Source organism: Megascapheus bottae, chromosome X (assembly GCF_031878675.1).
Source record: "Megascapheus bottae isolate mThoBot1 chromosome X, mThoBot2.hap1, whole genome shotgun sequence".
Classification (NCBI taxonomy): domain Eukaryota; kingdom Metazoa; phylum Chordata; class Mammalia; order Rodentia; family Geomyidae; genus Megascapheus; species Megascapheus bottae.
Window position 1 is genome coordinate 11,391,703 of NC_143547.1, and position 19,845 is coordinate 11,411,547.

Below are 19,845 nucleotides of genomic sequence, written 5' to 3' on the forward strand. Positions count from 1 at the left end.
TTTGCCATATCATTCAGATTCATTTTCCCTGTTGGATCCTTTATCTGTTGGTGGAAAGGCCTAAGAGGCTGTGGATTGCTACAAATATCTGCACCCACTTACTTCCTTTACATTATTTCAGGATCCATCTTTTTTTTTTTTTTTTTTTTTTTGCCAGTCCTGGGCTTGAGCTCAGGGCCTGAGCACTGTCCTTGGACTTTCTCAAGGCTAGAGCTCTACCACTTGAGCCTCAGCACCACTTCCGGCTTTTTTCTATGTATGTGGTACCAAGGAATCGAACCCGGGTCTTCATGCATGCTAGGCAAGCACTTTAACCACTAGGCCAAACTCCCGGTCCCTCAGGATCCATCTTTAAGACACATAGACGATTCTATTCATAGTGCTGTGGTTCAGCACCTAGCCTCTAATAATTGTATCTTGAATACCAAGGAGATGTTACAGAGCCCTGAACATCTGTCCCAGCTTTAGGGTATTAAAACCATGTCTGTGTATGAGACATGTAAGATAGAAATCCTGGCATGGCTTGGATACCTGCATTCGAATAATTTAGAAATGAAACTTCATGTCCATGGGGTCTTTTAATAGACAGCACTGCTATGTATATGTGTATGTATGTGTGTGTATCTTTATATCTTGGAAAAATACACGTAACATAGAATTAACCATATTGCCTGTCCATAAATGTGCAACTTAGTGGTATTAATTACAATCATAAAGTTGTGCAACTATTGCCACCTCTATACAATCAACATCTCTGTAACAGTTCCTTGTCTAAAAACAAAAACTCTACCCATTAGTCTCTATTTCTTTAGCCTCTAGCAAGCACCAGTGTAATCTCTATCTCTGATTTTTAGCTATCCTAAGTGGTAGTATGTATTTTTAATGGAACTTAGCAACAAAGCTATGTACTATTCTAAATGTACTGCTTATCAGATTTTGAATAAGCATATCATATGAGTAACGTTATTCAAAAGGAAAATGGCAATTATAGAAATGAAAACTCTGATTGCATTTTTGAATTATTTTCTGTCCTATAAAGTTTTGTTCCTTGGTTTCAAGTTTCTTATTTTAACTGTTCACTGGTATTATACATTTTTGTACATTAAAGATCAAAATCAGTATTTGAACTCAGTTTTCATAGCTGAAATAACATGCAGTTCCTAAGTTTTCCAAGAAGTCTTGCATAAAGTGACATCACACAGGCAGGCTTTCTATTTTCAAGGAAGCATAGTGAAATTGTTTGGAGAGGATTTACTGATATGGAAAGGTATGGGGCATTAAAATTTGCATTTACCTTCAGCATTATGAGGGATGAACTGCAAATTAAAAGACATCCTATGAACCTTGCTTCAATTAGTATGAAATATAAAGTTTATTCCAGCAATCTGTTTAGCAGCCTTGTTAATGTCAAAGCTAATGAATGCTGTTGATGAATAAATTCCTGAAGAAAAAAGGACCTCCAATCGGAGGTATACTCATGATGTCTTCAATTAGAGACCAGGAAAAGAAAGGGCAAAGAAATCCTGTGCATTTGAAGATAAACTCCTCTAATTTGCATTTGTTCTAATGTTGTTGGCTGCCTTCTTTTTCCTAACTAGGGTCATAATATTTACGGGTTTGAACTGGAAGTACTTCTGCAGAGAATTAATATGTGCAAGGTTCCTCACTGGTCCAAGATCAGCCGGCTGAAGCGATCCAGTATGCCAAAGCTTGGGGTAATAATAATTTCAAAAATATGTTTATATTTTTATTTTATTTATTTACTTATTTATTTCTTTTGCCAGTCCTGGGGTTTGAACTTCAGGCCTGGGCGCTGTCCCTGAGCCTGTTTGTATTCAAGGCTAGTGCTCTACTATTTAAGCCACAGCATGATTTCTGGCCTTTTCTGAGTAGTTTATTGGAGACAAGAGTCTCATAGACTTTCCTGCCCTGGTTGGCTTTGAATTGAGATCCTCAGATCTCAGCCTCCTGAGTACCTAGGATTACAGGTGTGAGCCTTGAGCGTCTGGTTTAGTTTGGCTTTTTAAAATGTGTGATAGCTACCATAGAACACTGTTTCTCTTTTGTTTTCTTTTGTTGCTCGTGGGGCTTGAACAATGGGCCTGGGTGTTGTCTCTGAGCTCTTTAGCTCAACGCTACTGCCCTACCCCTTGAGCCACAGTGCCACTTCTGGTTTTCAATAAACGTCTAGTTTATTGGACATAAGATTCTCATGGACTTTAGTGCCTGGGCTGGCTTTGAACTGCACTCCTTAGATCTCAGCCTCTTGAATAGCTAGGATTACAGCCATAAGCCACCACACCCAGCTCATCACTAATTTTTGGAAATAGGATTTCTATATCTTATTATAGGATGTGCTATAAAATAGGGAACTATTATATTGTAACCAAATCATGCTGATTAATGTTGAAAAATTGAACTTGCAAAGTTGGACAGAATTAGAAGTCTATTGTTTAGACTATTAGAAGTCGATTTAGTTTTATTTTAGTTGGAGGTATTGTTCTTGCTTTCCTTGTTCATATTTTTATAGTGGGCAGGTAATTATTAGCACTTCATCCAAAAACTTTATTTTATTTTCCATTATAATGCATCTTGTCCGTGAGGTCTACCCTGATACCTCTGTTTAAAATGCATTCCCTTTAAAGTCCTTTTCCCTCTCAATCCACTTTATTTTCCTTCTTTGTCATCTGCTTATTACCTCCTAAAACTGTAAGATTTCCTGACTCGGTGGGGGGGGGCTGGGAGCCTGGCCTAGTGGTAGAGTGCTTTCCTAGCATGTATACGATGCACGAAGACAAGGTTTCGATTCCTCAGTACCGCATACATAGAAAAAGTCAGAAGTGGTACTGTGGCTCAAGTGGTAGAGCGAAAGCCCAAGGATAGTGCTCAGGCCCTGAGTTCAATCTCCAGGACTAGCAAAAAAATTCTTGGGTATTCTTTTTGTGTGTACATGTTACTGGGGTGTGAACTCAGGGCCTTGCATTGGTGGTAAGCAGGTCTGTGTTTATTTTTATTGCAATAAAAAACAAAGTGAATTTTTTTCTGTTTTGCTCACTATTATATTCAGAATGTCTAGAACAATGTCTGATACATAATAAGTGTTCAAAAATACTTGACTGTTAAGTGGAAAAAGCGTTTCATCATTGTACTTTTAGGATCAGTTTCAAAATAGTTAGAATGGAATCTGTTCTTTCATAGGATTTGCTTTTTCTCTGTCTTGTAGAGCCGGAGTGGATTTGGTGAAAGAAATGCTACATGTGGCCGAATGATTTGTGATGTGGAAATTTCAGCCAAGGAACTGATTCATTGTAAAAGCTACCATTTAACAGAACTGGTTCAGCAGATTCTTAAAATGGAAAGGGTTGCAATTCCAATGGAGAATGTACGGAATATGTATAGGTATGATCCTGGGTTCCTTGGAATTCTTCTGTCTCAAATTGAGCAACAGCAGGACATTACTACCATCCTTGGCTGGAGGGACCTATGCCAGGGGTGCTGAGAAGCAGACAATAATGTCTTCCTATTAGCACCACCATTCCCAGTATTTTCACAGTTGAACAGTTTATTCTTCACTTATTCTAGTCACTTTTTCTCCATTTCACCTATTTTTAGCAATCCTTTTTTCCCCCTCTCTAAATAATCCCAAGGAGAGTGTTGGAAATTTAAGAATTTCATGTGAGAGGTTATGTCATCTGCCAATTATGTCATCTGCCTGTGAATTTGCAGCTTAGACCCCCATCCTCTTTCCAGATGCATCGACCTATTTGATGGCTATATAAACCTTGAGATTATTGAAAACTGGGCTTTTGATCTTCTCTCCTGGATTCTTTCTGTAATTGTTTCTTACTAAATTAATGGTGATTTTGTTTTTCTATCCTGTCTGGAAAACTGTAAGGCACAATTGATTCTTGTTTTGGTTTTTTTTTGGCCAGTCCTTGAACTGGTGCCTGGGCACTGTCCTTGGGCTTTTTCCTCATTTGAGCCACATCACCACTTCTGGCTTTTTCTTTGTATATGGTATCGAGGAATTGAACCTGGGTCTTTGTGCATGCTAGGCAAGCATTCTACCACTAGGCCAAACTCCTGGCCCCCATACTTGATTCTTTCTCACATTCCACAGTAGGCCCAACAGAAAATTGTCAACTCAACTTCTTAAGATTTTCTTCTGGGTTGTTTTTAAAATATATCCTTAAGTAGTTATACATTCAACTTTCTTAATATATCTAGCTCTGACCACTTCTTGTATCCCTTTCCCCTGGGTTACTGGGTATCTTTAACCATTTTCTGTTGATAATAAACACAGCAGCAGTCGGGAGTTTGGCCTCCTTGGCAAAAACAAAACAAAACATAACGAATACAGTAGCACATACTGAATATATTAGAAGGGAGGTTTATTTTGGCTTAGAATTTTGGATGTCTGGAATCAAGAAGCCTCAATTAGTGGTGATCTTTTGCTATAAGAATCTGAGGTAGTGCAGGGCATCTTGTGATATGAGGCACAGAGCACATGTGTGTATACTCTGGTCTCTTATTAGAAAGCCAACAGTATTCAATCATGAGATATCAATTAGTTAATGATAATGGGGTTTGAACACAGGGCTTTGTGCTTACTAGGCAGGCACTCTCCTATTTGAACTGTGCCCTCATTTTTTTTTGCTTTAATTTTTCAGTTAACATTTTGAGTTTTTCCCTGGTTCCAGTTTTTGACTATAGTCCCCTACCTATGCCTCAAGCCTAACTGGGATCACAAGGGTATACTACCACTCCTTGTGTCTCATCACAAATATGCTACTATTTATGCTTCTACCCTTATAGTAATAAGGAAGATTAAACTCCATCATGAGTTTTAGAAGGAGCAAATCATATTCCTATATACTAATCTTGCTTTTTCCTTGTCCTTTTGTGATTTGTTTTTTTTTTTTTTTTGGTTGTACTGGAGTTTAAGCTCAGGGCTTCATATAGGCAGAGACTGGTACCTGAGCCATCCCTTTAGTTATTTCTTGTTTTGTTTTTGCCAGTCCTGGGGCTTGAACTCAGGGCCTGAACACTGTCCTTGGGCTTTCCTCAAGGTTAATGCTGTACGCCTTGAGCCACAGCACCACTTCTGGCTTTTTTTCCCTGTGTATGTGGTACCGAGGAATTGAACTCAGGGCTTCGTGCATGCTAGGCAAGCACTCTACCACTAGGCCAAACTCATTGTCCCCCGTTTAGTTATTTTTTAGGCCAGGTCTTGCATTTAGGCCCTGGGCCAGCCACAGACTACAATCCTTCAACCTAGTCCCCCATGTAGCTGAGATCATGGGCACAAACCATCGTACCTGGCTTTTTTATTGAAACGATGTCTTGAAATTTTTTTTTCCCCTTCGGCTGGCCTTAAAAGTTGAAATCCTCTCAATTTCTACCACCTGAATTGCTGGGATTATAGGCATGAGCCACTGAAACCCAGCTTTTATAGTCTACTTTAGATGCAAAACCAGGGTTAGCCCTCTAAAATTAAATCTGTTCAAAATCTCCTAGGGACTCTTTCACTCAAAATTAAAAAAATGAAGTCTTTACATCTTTTTGTCTTCTTCAGCTATACTGATTTCTTCCTGGGTTCTGGAACTATTAGATCTGTTCCTGGCTTGGGGCCTTTGAATAAGCTGTTATCTGCCTGGAACCCACCTTTCTCACATACTAGTCCTTTACTTCTTCAATCTAGGTCTTGTCAGTAAAATTTCCAGATTCCTACACAAAAGTTTCGTCTCAGTTCTTGATGCAAAATGCTATGCATTTAATTTCTCTTTTCTTTATTTTTTTTTCTTTTTTAAACTTTGTCTTCCTTAGGAGGACATATACTCCACAAAGACAGGATATTTCTGTTGCAGTTATAGCACACAGCCAGTGCCTGGCACAAAGTAGGCATGCAGTATAAACTTGACAGAATGAATGAAAAGATTTAGGCAGCTTCAAGATTAACACATAATTTTACTTTATGGATTTTTTTTTGGTGTGTGTTTCAGAGAAGGGCACAGGGATCAATGGTATGAATGCATTCCTAATTACATACCAACCTCATTTTAAACCGTTTCCAAAGCCAAGGTGCTGTAGCTCTACAGTTACTTATACCAAAAATTCTTTGTAATATTTTATGAAGTTCTGATTATAGTCATTGTTTCTTTTAATTACTTGATTCTGTTTCATTCTTACTTTTCTGTACAGTGAATCTGCTCATCTGTTGTACCTGTTGGAACACACCTGGAAAGATGCCAGGTTCATCTTGCAGATCATGTGTGAGCTAAATGTTCTTCCATTAGCATTGCAGATCACTAACATCGCTGGGAACATTATGGTAAATTTAACTTAGAAATGGGGAAAAAGCATTTCCTGTTGGATTCAATGTTTGCTTGGGGTAGTTGTTATATGATAATGAGACTAAATGCATGGTTATAAAATGAGTAACTTGGTTCTAAAAGCTGGGCTTCTTTTGTAAAAAGAACAACTAGTTGGGGAAAGGGAGGAATACCAGGTGCAGTGTGTTGAATTTGGGTGAATATAAGGATCATCTCTCTAACGTCCAGAAGTTTGTATTTGGTGGATGGTCCATTGGGAAGTAAGAAAATAGCCAAGCTATTGTTGATATTTTAAGCCTCCTTTGTTTCCCTTAAGTATAGTGCTTAGAAATAATTTAGTAAAATGCACCCTTTCTTACAAGGAGTGGTTTTTAAGCTTGTTCCATGATTAAATTAACTGACTCAGAATTGCTTTTGTTTATTTTGATTCTATGCTCAAATTAAAAAAAATAAATTTTGTTTAATAGTCTAGGACACTGATGGGTGGACGATCTGAACGAAATGAGTTCTTGTTGCTTCATGCATTTTATGAAAACAACTATATTGTGCCAGACAAGCAGAATTTCAGAAAACCTCAGCAAAAACTGGTGGGTCCAAAATTGCATGGTATTTTGCCTTTTCTTATTCCTCTTTTTTATTATCTAAATAGGTTTTTTTTTCTTGTGATAACATCTGTTTCCAAGATAATCAACCCCTGTATACTAGAAGCCATGCCAGGTTTGTTCCATTGTGCTTGTGTGGCTGTTTTCTTGTTTTTTCCCCCTTCTGGACAGGCAAATACTATTTGTGAAATATGCTATTCTTTGAGGATGGCATTAGACCTCTCTGACAGGTGACTAATAAAGTGCTTTCACTCATAAGCCCAACAAAGGTAAACATTTCATTTCCTTAAATCTAGAAGTCTTTATTCATTTTTTTCCTTGATGCCAGTATTGGAGCTTGAACTCAAGTTCTTGGCACTGTCCATTAGCTTTTTGGCTCAAGGCTCGTGCTCTACCACTTGAGCCACAGCTTCACTTCTGGCCTTTTGGTGGTTCATTGGATATAGGCATCCCATGGACTTTCCTTGCCTGACCTGGCTTTGAACTAAGAGCTTCAGATTTGAGCAGCTAAAATTACAGGCATGAGCTACCAGTGCCTGACTGGGAGCCTTTATTTTTGTGCTATAGTTTTCTGTACAGATTGAGTATACTGATCTGAAATGCTTGGATCAGAAGTGTTTCTAATTTAAGAATTTTACAACGTGAAACACACACACACACAGAATGAAGAATCTTGGGGATGAAATGCAAGTCTGAACATGAAATTTATTTGTCTTTCACATATACCTTATAAACAGTCTGAATGTGATTTTATACAATATTTTTAATTTATCAGTCACAAGTGGATCAGGTGTGGAATTTCTTGCTTATATTGTCATGTTGGAAAAAATGCAAATTTCAAAACATTTCACACTTCACATTGGGGATACTCAACTTGTGTGGTTATGACCTCCACAGTAAGCTCTTTCGAGTAGCTTTCCTGGTATTGGATTTAGTTCCTGTTTTAGTAGCATTAGTAGTAATTGATTCCGGATAAGAATGGAACGTTAAAAGTCCAGCTTATACTTTGCGATAGGATCTTGCTAACTTTTTCTCCGGATTGGCCTCAGACTTCAATCCTCCTACCCATAGCCTCTTATAACACTGGGACCACACATGTAGACCACTGTTGCCTGACTTATTTGTTGAGATGAAATCTTGCTTTGTGCCCAGGCTTGCCTTGAAATGTAATTGTCCTGATGGTCTCTGCCTTGTGAGTAGCAGGAATTACAGGAATGAGTCACTGGCCAGCTCTGAGAGTGATGAATTTAAGTGTTCTTTTATCGTCTTTTTTTTTTTTGCCAGCCCTGGGGCTTGAACTCAGGGCCTGAGCACTGTCCTTGGACATTTTTTTAATTCTCAAGGCTAGTGATCTGCCACTTGAGCCCTAGCACCATTTCTGGATTTTTCTGTGTATGTGGAACTAAGGAATCGAATCCAGGCCATCGTGCATGCTAGGTGATCTACCACTAAGCCAAATTCCCGGCACTCATCTAAAAATTTGTGTAAGGCAAAACTAGTGTTTTAATAGCTACTGATTTCACACTGAACATTTTTTGGGTGGTACTGGGATATGAACTCGGCCTTGTGTTTGTTAGACAAGTGTTCTATCACATGGGCCACACCTCTTACCCTGTTTGCTTGTTTTGTTACTTTTAATGGGGCCTTTTCTGCTCAGCCAGCCTGGGCCATGATTCTCCTATTTATGCTTCTGACAAATCTGGAAGGACACGTGTACCATCATGCTCCGGTTTTATTAGTTGAGATGTGTGGTCATCAACTTTTTGCCTGGGCAAGCCTCGATTCACCATCCTTCCAGTTTCAGTCTCCCATGTAGCTAGGATTTCACAGTGTGATTTCTATGATTTTAGAAGTTTTAAAAAGTAGAACTTGCATATTGTTAACTCAGAGATAGCCATTTGTTTAGGAAACTATCATATTTGACATTCATTTCATGAATGACCATACACCAATAACTTTTCCCACAGGTGGATGTAACAACAACCATTTCCTTTTCGCACAAAATACTAAAAGTGAATAGTTTTTGGTAGACCTGAGCATTGTAATTGGGAAAGAGGGAATGGTAAAACTCAATTAGTTAACTAGTTGCTGGCTAGTGAAGTTATCTTTCCATTTGCTACTAGGGAGATGAAGATGAAGAATTTGATGGAGATACCAACAAGAAAGGGCGTAAGAAAGCAGCTTATGTTGGCGGCTTGGTTTTGGATCCCAAAGTTGGTAAGGCTGGGCATCAGACTGGTTTGTCCTGATATTAAGAAATCTGATAAAGAGTTAGGATTAGAAACTACAAGACTGAAATTTATATCATGGAGGTCATTAAATGTCTTACAAAGGCCTTTTTTTAAATCTATTGTGCATATGAAATTCCTAACTTGAAATTATGGGAATTTTTTTTTTATCGGTCATAGGGCTTGAACTCAGGGTGTGGATGATGTCCCTGAGCTTTTTTGCTCAAGGGTAGTGATCTACCCCTTTGAGCCACAGCTCCACTTCTAGTTGCTAGGTGTTTCATTGGAGTTAGAGTCTCACAGTCTTTCCTGCTTGGCCTGGCTTCAAACCACGATCCTTAGATCTCGTCCTCTTGAGTAGTTAGGATTACAGGTATGAGCGGTCTGCATCCAGCAATGTGAATATTTTTCACTGTGACTACTACCGTTGTATGCATGGACAGTAAAATGTAAATTTTATATAATTTGCATGTAATTTGAAATACTTTATTCTATCTAAAGATAAAAACTTTCAAGCTCATGAGTAATATCAAAATGAGCAGTGGTTAGACTTTAGTCTCCACACAGTTTGTTAGTCCCTGTAGGTTCTGTGGCAGGAGCATTTCTACTTCTGTTGTCTTCCCTCATTGTAGATGGGCTGTGCCTCTGCCCCAGGTACCAGCACCACTTTCAGAAGTAAAGACACTAACTACCAAATTGAACTTTTCACAGAATAACTTCTCTGTTCTCAGGAATAGCAAGGAAGATATTTTGTGGTTCACAGAGCTAAAAGTGATATATATATATATATATATATTTTTTTGCCAGTCCTGGGCTTGAGCTCAGGGCCTAAGCCCTGTCCTTGGACTTTCTCAAGGCTAGAGCTCTACCACTTGAGCCTCAGCACCACTTCCGGCTTTTTTCTATGTATGTGGTACCAAGGAATCGAACCCGGGTCTTCATGCATGCTAGGCAAGCACTTTAACCACTAGGCCAAACTCCCGGCCCCTAAAAGTGATATATTTTTGTACATGTATACATGAACATGAACTGAGGGCTCAGGGCCTGAGTACTGTCCTTGTGTTTTCTCAAGCTAGAGCTCTACCACTTGAGCCACAGCAGCACTTCTGGCTTTTTTCTGTGTATGTGGTACCAAGGAATTGAATGTGGGTCTTTGTGCATGCTAGGCAAGCACTCTACCACTAGGCCAAACTCCTGGCCCCCTACTTCCAGCTTTTTTTGTGGGTCATGTGGCTTGAACCAGGCCTGGGCCTTGTTCCTGAGCTCTTCAGCTCCAGGCTACTACCCTACCCTTGAGCCAAGCCCCACTTCCCATTTTCTAGATGTTAATTGGAGATAAGAGTCTCAGGTCCTTTTGTGCCCGAGCTGGCTTTGAACCTTGATCCTGAGTAGCTAGGATTACAGGCATGAACCACCATGCCGGCTACTTCAGCTTTTTGATGGTTAATTGGAGATAAAAAATCTCAAGGAGTTTCCTGCCTGGCCTGGCTTTGAAATATGTTCCTCAGATCTTAGCTCACTGAGTAGCTCGGATTATAGGTGTGAGCTATTCGTGGCTGTCTAAAGAAATGAGAAATGATTTTCTAATTTTTTAACCATTTCAAAGTATATGATTGAATAGTAGTATTAAGTACCTTCACATTATTGTACAGAAGTTAATGTGAATTTTATTAATGTTAATTCTGAGTTGGAGTCATTTTTGTCTAAATCAATTTTATTATTAGATGTAGTGATATGAAGTGGTAGTACCTTGGGTGTTAGATACTATCTTGGGTTCTGATCTTGGATTTAGCCATTGTAAGATTCAGTTTCCTTTTCTGTAAAATGGAGACGATATTTACCATTGAGGTATTTAAACAATAAATGGATTGGTTAGTTTGATGGTGATAGAGAATAGTATGTTGATAGATTTGCATTGACTACTGTCTTTTTGTTGTTGTTGTTGTTGTTGCTGCTGTTCTGGGACTTGAACTCAGGGCCTAGGTGCTGTCCCTGAGCCTCTTTGTGCTTAAGTCTAGCACCCTACCATTTGAGCCATAACACCACTTGCAGCTTTTTTGAGTAGTTTATTGGACATAAGAGTCTCACAGAGACTTTTCTGCCCAGGCTGACTTTGAACCTGGATCCTCAGATCTTAGCTTCCTGAGTAGATAGGATTATACGCATGAGCCACCAGCGCCTGGCTTTACTATTGTCTTAAAAATGGACATTTAATTTTGTTCAGTTTCTTCTTGAAGTGAAGACAACTCTTTGTGAATGTCCTAGAGAAATACTGTAGCTTTCTGTTCAACCTTTTAAAGTAAAAAGGATGGATCGTTCCACTACTGACATTTAAATGTTATGTCTCTTGTCTAGTATTAAGTATAGTTTGTGTATAGGTCAATAGCTTCCCATTTTATGCTTTGAAAATGAGGATAGAAAACTATAATCACTAGGTTTTTATTTGTGATGTGAGTGGGTGAATAGGTAGAAGGAATGCTTGCTTGAAGAAGAATTTAACTACATTAGTTCTGAAATGGATAAGGTAGCTTTCTAAAATAATGGACATTGGATGGAGTTTTCCAATAATAATGGTGTGCTTTGGGATTATGGGAGAATAAACTGGTTGTAGTTGGTTCCAAGGAAAGATATAATCTTTCCATCATTTTCTTGTGTTATGAGTTTTTATTCTAACCCTAATAATTTATGGAGTGGCAGTTGACTTTTTTCATTTCAGTTCCTTTTAATGTTAGATTGTGTGTAAGTCTATGCTTCACAATATAGAACTTTGAATATGAAGTTTTGATATTGCATTCATTTAGAGTTTTTAAATGATGTCTTGTGACTTTGTTTAAAATATTTCAGGTTTTTATGATAAGTTCATTTTGCTCTTGGACTTCAACAGTTTGTATCCTTCCATCATTCAAGAATTCAACATTTGTTTTACAACAGTGCAAAGAGTTGCTTCAGAGGTACAGACAGTTGCTGAGGTTTGTATTCACCTAGGACTCTTGTAATTAACATTAAAAGTATTGCTTAATAAATGAGTACCAAAGGGGTTTGTATTCTAAATTTCACTCTTTTTTTTTTTTTTTGTCAGTCATGAGGCTTGAACTCTGGGCCTGGGTGTTGTCGCTGAGCTCTTCAGCTCATGAGCTACTGCACCCAGCTTAAGTTTCACTCTTGAAGTATGCCCTTTTTTCTTTTTTTGGGGGGGGGGTACTGTTTTTTAGAGTTTTAACTCTGGGTGTGGGCACTGTCTCCGAGCTTTTGTGCTCAAGGCTAGCACTTGACCACTTGAGTCCACTTCTGGCTTTTTTGGTGTTAATAGTCATATGGACTTTCTTGTCTGGGCTGGCTTTGAACCTTGATCCATAGATCTCAACCTCCTCAGTAGCTAGGATTACAGATGTGAGCCACTGGTGCCTAGCTGAAGTATGCATTGTTAATCATAAAAGAAGGGAAAAGAGGCAACTTGATTTTCTAGATTTTTAAAAGTGTGACTGACAGCCAGGAGCATGGCATAGTGGCAGAGTGCTTACCTAGCATGCACGGAGCCGTGGGTTCGTTTCCTCGGTACCACATACACAGAAAAAGCAGGAAGTGTTGCTGTGGCTCAAGTGGTAGAGTGCCAGCCTTGAGGAAAAGCCCAAGGACAGTGCTCAGGCCCTGAGTTCAATCCCCAGGATTGCCAAAAACTAATAAAATAAAATAAAAGTGTGACTGACTTAAAACACACACTACATAAATCTAAGTCTGCCTGCTAAATATATACAGTATTCACAGAATGTGTTCACCGTTTGCAGTCACCACCACATTTTGTTTTACGGTATTTTCATTTTACTTCAAAGAACACCTGTCACTGCCCTTAGCTCTTTATTTTTCCCAGCTACAGGCAACTGCTAATTTTTCTGTCTGTGTAGATTTGTGTTTTCTGGATGTTTCCTATAAATGGGATCATGTAATAGGTAGCTTTTTGTTTCAGAGATATTTCAGTTGGTATACTGTTTTCAAGATTCATTTATGCTGTAGCATGCATTAGTACTTTGTATTGCTAAATAATACTCCAATCCCTGGGCAATATTGATATTATTTACATTTTATTTATTCTCCCTCCACTCCTCCCCCTTATCATTCCTCCTCCCCTCCCCTCTTTTCCCCTCTCCTCCCTTCTTCATGTTAGAAGTTGTCTATTTGTTCTTTTTTTGGGGGGGGGGGTCATGGGGCTTGAACTTGGCCTAGGTGCTGTCACTGAGCTCTTCAGCTCAAGGGTACCGCCCTACCCCTGGGCCTGGGCGTTGTCCCTGAGCTATTCAGCTCAAGGCTACTGCCCTACCCTTGAGCCAGGCACCACTTCCTGGTTAGGTTAATTGTAGATAAGAGTCCCAGGTTATTTTGTGCCTGGGCTGGCCTTGAACCTTGATCCCCAGACCTCAGCCTCCTGAGCAGCTAGGATTACAGGCATGAGCCACCACACCTAGTTGTCTTTGTTGTTTGGGTCCTTAATTTACCCATCCTTTGGTTCCAGATGCATGTCTGTTAGCTGCATGTGGAACCACATTGCCAGAAAGGAGAATCTGATGGGTCTGCCATCCGATTAGCAAATGAGCACCCCCTTGTCCCATCTCTATAACCATATGCATGGGTTCAGAGTCTATCTGGCTGCTAAGGATCACCTTTCTGTGGGGCTGGAGGATGCTTTGACAGAGAAGGTATTGAGTAGACAACCTCCAAAGTAACTTTCTTAGTATTTTTTATTTTGCTTCAGTCCTGCTCATTCACCAGCATTTGACAGTTGTTATCCAGCCCTTTTCCCTAGTTGCTGCCCACTATTTTCTTTTCTTTTTTTTTTTGATCGTCATTTGTGGGCCTGGGTGCTGTTCCTAAGCTCTTTTTGTTCAAGGCTAGCACTTTGCCATTTTGAACATAGTGCCAATTCCAGTTCTCTGGTGGTTAGTTGGATTAGAATTAGAAGTAGATTAGAACTAGAGTGTGTACTAAGGTTGCTTTAATAGGGCTGCTATCATCTTATGCCATCTTGGAAAACAATCAAACCAAGAAGTATCAAATGCCATTGATTTGACATGCTTTAAGAGGTTTGTTTGTTTATTTATTTATTTATTTTGAACCTTTTACAGGAAAAATGGGCCTGACTTTCCTTGCAGTCTGTTAATAGAATTAATGTAGGGCTGAGAAAAATTCTGTAATGCCTTTTCTGGTGTAAATTTTTATGAAGACTGCTGGTTGCTTTTCTAAAATGCTGATTGCAGAGCACTTTATAAGTAAAGGGTGCTGCAGAAATGCTAAGAAATATGCAAGCATTACTTTCTGGATATGTCATGACCTGTTTACATGTGCTCCAAATCATAAGAGAAACACTGATTTAGTATATGTCTTTTTAATTCTTAGTTTAAAGCATTTATAATAACTACTATGATGCCAACCACGATGGTTCACGCCTGTAATCCTAGCTTCTCTGGAGGCTGAGATCTGAGGATCCGGTTCAAAGCCAGCTGGCACTAAAGTCCTTGAGACTCTTATCTCCAGTTAACCATTAGTAAAACCAAACCGGGAGTGGCGCTGAAGCTCCAGGGCCTAGGACAGGAGCGTTGAGGTGATCAGACTCTTAGCTCCACGACCACCCACCAACTGACAAAAACAAACAAACAAACAAAAACTACTAGGATGCTGCATTGTCTTAAAACAGTTTAGCTGCCAGTTAAAACAAAATCTTACAAGTCTGTCTTAGCACTTATATTTTAAAAATAATTTTTCCTTTTGCATTCCCACCAACAGTGTAGTAGTGATCCCTCCTGGCCACATCCCCTCCAGCATCTGTTGTTATTAGTTTTCTTGATCCTGACCATTCTAACTGGAGTGAGGTGGAATATTAGCGTTGTTTTGATTTGCATTTCTTTTATGACCATTTCTTCATGTGTCTATGGGCCATTTTTGTTTCTTCTTCAGAGAAGACTCTCTTTAAGTCTTTGGCCCATTTTTTAATGGGATGGTTGTTACTTTGGAGATTAGTTTTGGAGTGATTCAATTTTTTGAGCTGTTGATATATTTTAGATATGAGGCCTTTGTCTGTTTGGTTGGTGAAGATCTTCTCCCACTCCGTAGGCTTCCTAATTAGTTTACTAGCTATGTCCTTTGCCATACAAAAGCTCTACAGTTTAATGCAGTCCCACTTATCCAGCCTTTCTCTGATTTGTTGTGATTCTTGGTCCTTATTAAGAAAGTTTCGACCTGTGCCAAGGAGGTCTAGTGTATCTCCTTTTCCTTCTTGTAAAGTTTTCAGAGTGTTGGCTTTTACCTCCAGGTCTTTGATCCATTTGGAGTTAATTCTAGTACAGAGTGACAAAGAAGGATCCAACTTTAGTTTTCTGCAGGTGCTTAACCAGTTCTGCCAGCACCACTTGTTGAAGAGGCTATCTTTCTTCCATTCTATTTTTTGACTCCCTTGTCAAAGATTAGGTGAGCTTCCCTATGACCCAGCAATTCCACTACTTGGCATTTACCCAATCATCCAGAAACAAGGACATACTAAATCCACCAGCACAACGATGTTCATTGCAGCACTATTTACCATAGCAAAGATATGGAACCAACTTAGATGTCCCTCAGTTGATGAGTGGATCAACAAGATGTGGTATTTGTACACAGTGGAATTCTATGCTGCTGTCAGAAAGAATGACATTGCCCCATTTGTTAGAAAATGGAAAGACTTAGAAAAGATCATATTAAGTGAAGTAAGCCAGACTCAAAGGAACTTAGGCTCAATGGTTTCCCTCATTTGGCATAATTGGTAGAAACCTTGGGTTCTCCTAGCAGAGATTTGCAGTAGAGCAAAAACCTTGATACAAAAGGCCATATAGTAGGACACTAAATGAAAGGATCTCTAGGATATGGAAACATAAGCCATATAATGAATGATTGTTGTTCTTAATGTACTATGTTATCTCTCATCTCTTTTGCTGTCCCTTGGTTATCTCATATTGTTACAGTATCTCACTTTGTTACCTGTTATATCGGATATATTTGTATTTGGTTATTTGAAATTTGATAGGGAAGGGGGGAAAACAAGATGAGGGGTGGGGGTGGGGGAGAGGGAAATGGGGACCAAGACATGTGAAAGGGTATCAATATATTGGAATTAATGCACCATCTATCTGGCAAATATCATGTAACCCTTCTATTAATTACAATAAAATATATGAAAAAAAATGTAAAAAAAAATAAAAAAAAATTTTCCCAGATGTGTTATGTTGTTACTCATGTGTATAAATTGATCTTTTCAATTGAGATCTAAATTTGTGAGTCACTTCAAGGCTGGGAGATACTAGGAATCATGGGCTGGAAGAGCTGAGGGTGAGAGAAGAAAAGGGCAAGTGAGTATTTTATAGCCATCTCTTTTTCAAACTGCCGGGTCATTATTGGTCTTTACTCAGAAAGAATGGTTTTTAAGATGTGATCATGTGATAAAGCTCCTGCCAAATACGACTTTCATAGTTTACTTCATCAATTTTTAACTTGTTTCACATGTTTGTTTTGTGTTTATCAGGATGGAGAACAAGAACCAGTCCCCGAGCTACCAGATTCAGGCTTAGAAATGGGCATTTTGCCAAAAGAGATTCGGAAATTGGTAGAAAGGAGAAAACAAGTCAAACAGCTAATGAAACAGCAAGATTTAAATCCAGACCTTATTCTTCAGGTACATATTGTACTCCATGTCATCTGAGTGACAGTTTCAGTTTGGAGAGTCTGACTGTATGGGGAGTGATCTAAACATCATGTTATGGGCAGGTGCATGCATATTCTTATTTTATTTGTGGATAGGTAACAATTCAAAACCACCATAGACTTCTTCAGAATGATGGCACCTCTATCTACAAGGCCTGGCTCTTGTCTCATTGAATCTTGTCAGCTTTGGAGTCTGTATTTACTTGTTTCAGGAGTATAGGGTATCATGGATCCGGGAGGACAGGTTGGGCATTTTAAGTGTTCTATTTTTTTACCCCAGGGATATTGAGGGGATTCTCTTCATTGGTGATCTGGACAGATACCTAATGTAATACTTAAGCATCTGCAAATATTGTTGTTTGTCTTTTATCCTTGTGTGGCCTGCAGTATGACATTCGACAGAAGGCTTTGAAACTCACGGCGAACAGTATGTACGGTTGCCTGGGATTTTCCTATAGCAGATTTTACGCCAAACCACTGGCTGCCTTGGTGACATACAAAGGAAGAGAGGTAAATGGCAAAATAACATTTAGGTCTCTAAATATGAATATTTTTAACTATACATGGTACAATGCAGAGAGACAAATTTGTCTAGTTATACAGCTCTGGATAATATTTTCTTAAGCAAATTTGACACAGGTAGGCATTGACATGATAATTCATTCATCAAGCCTCGGTGTGTGATTATTTATTATGCAAAGCTTTGTTCTAGCTACTGGGGATAGAGTATTGAGCAAAGATCCTTGCTATGGTGGTGAAGCTTGTATTCTACCCAGAGTGGGGGAATGGGGTAGACATAGGTAGAGGATGTGAGTTGAGGAAAGGATTGTTTGGGAAAACAGACTAAATAAGTGAACAAATAAGAACAAAAATGACTAACACAGTATGATTTGAGTAAGGGATGTGCTGATAATTAAATCAGGATGATGGCTTAGGTAATATTCAGATATTTGGTTTATATTGGTCAGGTTAAAGTTCTTTTTAAAGAAGACATAAGGGAGCTAGATTTAATGTTAAACTAAGTGCACTAAGCTATTGTTTTATCAGTCAATTTAAGACTATTCAGTTTTTATTTTTGTTGGTGATGGGACTTGAAATCTGGGTCTGGGTAGTGGCCCTGAGATCTTCAGCTCAAGGTTACTGCCATACCCCTTGAGCCACAGCGCCACTTCCAGGTTTCTAGTTGTTAATTGGAGACAAGAGTGTCACGAACTTTCATGTCTGGGCTGGCTTTGAACTGTGATCCTCAGATCTCAGCCTTCTGAGTAGCTAGGATTGATTACAGGCGTGAGCTACTGGCACCTGGCAACTATTCAGTTTTATAGTCATTGTGGTTGTAGGCAGAATGCTTACATTGGGGATCTACATTCAGAATATTCTATAGAAATGATTGACTGTGGCTTTTAGGCCCACTCCAGCCTGTTGTTGAACCCGAGTCTTCGTGCCTGCTAGGCAAGCACTCTACCACTAGGCCAAACCCCTGGCCCCCTGTTGTCTATTTTTGTAAATAAAGTGTAATTGAAACGTAGTTGAGGTCTGGGAATGTGACTTAGTGGTAGAGTGCTTGCCTAGCTACATGAATCCCTGGGTTTGATTCCTCAGTACCACATAAACAGAAAGAGCCAGAAGTGGTCCTGTTGGTCAAGTGGTAGAGGGCTATCCTTGAGCAAAAGAAGCTCTGGGACAGTGCCCAAGCCCTGTGTTCATTCCCCAGGACACTCCCCACCCCCCCCAAAAAAAAGCCATATTCCTGCTGAGAGCATGGTCTAGTGGTAGAATGCTTGCTTAGCATGCATGAAGCACTGGGTTCAATTCCTTGGTACCACATACACAGAAAAAGCCAGAGGTGGTACTGTGACTCAAGTGGTAGAGGGCTAGCCTTGAGAAATCCCAAGGACAGTACCCAGGCTCTTGAGTTTAAACCCCAAGACTGACAAAAAAGAAGAAGAAAAAAGAAACATACTCAAAGGTACTCATTTGCACATCATATATAACTGTTTTGTGTGCTGATCGTAGCGTTGCATTGTCCAGATAGAGTATTGGGTGGCCTCCAAAGCTTACTATTTGGCCCTTGAAGGAAAGAAGGTTTACTGACCTCTGATTTAGTGTCTAGACCAACGAGTCTGTTGAATAGAACGTTAAGATATTATATTGTTCTTTGCATTATCTAATTAGATAAACCCTAACCAGGTGAGAAACTGGAATTTTTAAGATCCATTTTTGAAATAAATTTAAATTAGCCACATATAGTTCATGGCTATTGTACTGAACAGTGAATGTCAACCTGGTGTGTGAAGCAAACCTTAAGATGTCACTTTTCTGTTGGCAGCCCTGTTCCCTATATGAACACAGCGAGGACAGGCAAAACATGTATGGAACCACAGTGATTGTTGGAAGCTATTATTTCCAATGAGCTTATTAAAGCCATGCAAGAACCCTTTGACATGGGTAATAATGTCCCCATTTTGTAGCTGAGTCAAAGAAGTAAAGGATAATGAGTGGCTGTTTTAAATTGAGCTCATGTCTTTCTGATTATAAATCTTTTGCTGTGTTAGTGTTGTCTTCACTATTGCAGGGTGTCTTTCATGACCTGTTCCACTTTATAGCCACTCCTTATTGCCATTAGACCATCTCTTTGCAATATTCACCATAGCACATAGACCATTTTTTTTTCCACATGGGACATAAATAGGGGCTAGTTGAAGTAAGAGAAGGATGTTTGCAGTTTGTTAGGCTAAATTTACTTCAAAATTATTTAAATTTTATTTCTGTGTATGTATTCAATGGCTTCTGATAGAATACCATCTTATTTTTGTATTAGGAAATGCACTCACTATGCCCCAACTGGGTGATAATACATGGGTTGACTATTGAGATTGGTTCAAGGTTACTCTTAAGTTTCTCACGAGAGGCAATAGTTGACAATTTACTCCCTTGGAGAGTGCCTCTTGCTGTTGGGAA

General features: G+C 39.2%; 1 protein-coding gene and 1 non-coding gene across 2 annotated transcripts in view; both read left to right on the forward strand.

Moving 5' to 3' along the window:
* Positions 1–19,845, forward strand: part of Pola1 (DNA polymerase alpha 1, catalytic subunit) — a 314,550-nt gene that overhangs the window by 39,315 nt on the left and 255,390 nt on the right. Inside the window, exons 19-26 of the mRNA XM_090325812.1 lie at positions 1,599–1,715; positions 3,224–3,399; positions 6,202–6,331; positions 6,800–6,919; positions 9,058–9,151; positions 12,007–12,131; positions 16,706–16,855; positions 17,272–17,394. Coding sequence (XP_090181938.1) covers positions 1,599–1,715; positions 3,224–3,399; positions 6,202–6,331; positions 6,800–6,919; positions 9,058–9,151; positions 12,007–12,131; positions 16,706–16,855; positions 17,272–17,394 — 1,035 coding nt within the window. The remainder of the gene's footprint in view (positions 1–1,598; positions 1,716–3,223; positions 3,400–6,201; positions 6,332–6,799; positions 6,920–9,057; positions 9,152–12,006; positions 12,132–16,705; positions 16,856–17,271; positions 17,395–19,845) is intronic.
* LOC150040482 (small Cajal body-specific RNA 24) lies at positions 11,366–11,495 on the forward strand. The gene has a single exon (XR_016533942.1).